This window comes from Sinocyclocheilus anshuiensis, unplaced genomic scaffold (assembly GCF_001515605.1).
Source record: "Sinocyclocheilus anshuiensis isolate Anshui unplaced genomic scaffold, SAMN03320099.WGS_v1.1 scaffold43, whole genome shotgun sequence".
Lineage (NCBI taxonomy): Eukaryota > Metazoa > Chordata > Actinopteri > Cypriniformes > Cyprinidae > Sinocyclocheilus > Sinocyclocheilus anshuiensis.
The window spans coordinates 1,172,080-1,173,446 of NW_015549580.1; the positions used below are offsets into that span (position 1 = coordinate 1,172,080).

At 41.0% G+C, this 1,367-nt stretch overlaps 1 protein-coding gene across 3 annotated transcripts in view; it reads left to right on the forward strand.

The window, feature by feature from the left end:
* Positions 1-1,367, forward strand: part of LOC107657682 (TBC1 domain family member 31-like) — a 12,364-nt gene that overhangs the window by 7,044 nt on the left and 3,953 nt on the right. For all 3 annotated transcript variants that reach the window (XM_016445866.1, XM_016445865.1, XM_016445867.1), the window contains exon 17: positions 829-921. In XM_016445866.1, the coding sequence (XP_016301352.1) occupies positions 829-921 (93 nt within the window). The remainder of the gene's footprint in view (positions 1-828; positions 922-1,367) is intronic.

Below are 1,367 nucleotides of genomic sequence, written 5' to 3' on the forward strand. Positions count from 1 at the left end.
AACTGTTCTGGAACAGTGTTGTAAATACAACTTAACCACTGATTTGTAGCTGTGTCCTCTTTTGAAAGACCAAACAAAGTAGTTTCGCTTTCATAACGAAACACAGCGTCTCTGGCACGGCATGGCGGCGGCAGCGGCAGCAACAATACTACAGCGAGAATCAAAGTTACGCCTTCTTTCTTTGCGTGAACATTTGGATGGTGTTATGCAAATCTTCCCAAACAGTGACATAGACATGTGGGGGCATGGTTGAACGAGGCGTTTTAGGAGGGCGTGGACCAGTCTTGGACAACTTTTATAAAGAATATCTCTTTGGGTTTGAGACTTTAGTCTTTGCAACTTTAGGGATCTTATCTATTCACGAACAGCTTGTAACACTCCAAAGAGAAAGGAAAACTTGAAATCGCATCATATGACCCCTTTAAATAAAGCGGCCAAATCAGTCAGCAGGACATCGGGATTTTTCTTTACTGACTGCAGGGCTGCAGCCTGTGCACACGACAATGCCGTTTATGTTCGGGTCCAGTCAGGGTTCGAAAATAAATGCCGTCGGGCCGGCCTCAGGTCTAATTTCATCGGGTCTGTCTCGGGTTGGGTTTTTCTTTAAAAAAAATTGTATTTATGCATGTCGGGTTCAAGTAAGAAGTGATTCGGATCGGTACAGATTTTAGGACCCGAGAAGACTTCTACTTCAAACTGGCTCCAGACTTTTTCAGTGGTAGTGTATATTTCACAAATAGTAAATGTATTTAGGGTTTAATTTAGAAAGACAGGTAGGAGTTGTGTAAAGTTATTTTTGCAGGTTCTTTACATTTTTGTTGTACTCAGATGGCGCTGCTAGATCAGGAGACGGCGGCTACCGTTCAAGGTATAGAAGTAAGACAGATGGAACTGGATGCCCAGAGACAAATGTTTGAACAGGTTGGCCCCTATAAAAACTTTATTTCTTTGCAAATGTCTGCAATGTTGATGTACTAGGAGTGTCCAATCCTTCTCCTGGATGGCTATCTTCATGCAGAGTTTAGCTCCAACCTGCCCCAACACACCTACAGTTGTGCTCAAAATTATTCATACCCTTGATAAATATGATCAAAGAAGGCTGTGAAAATAAATCCGAATTGTTTATCCACTTGATCTTTCATTCAAAATGTACAAAAAATCTAACCTTTAATTAAAGTAAAAAAAAAAAAAAAGTGAAAGTGGGGGAAAATCGCATTATGAAATAAATATTTTTCTCTAATACAGTAAGAGGACGTGTGTCTATATCGTCCTAATGCACGGTGAGGAGGAGAGTTTGAGTGGCCAAAGACTCTCCAAGGATCACAGCTGGAGAACTGCAGAAAATAGTTGAGTCTTGGGGTCAGAAA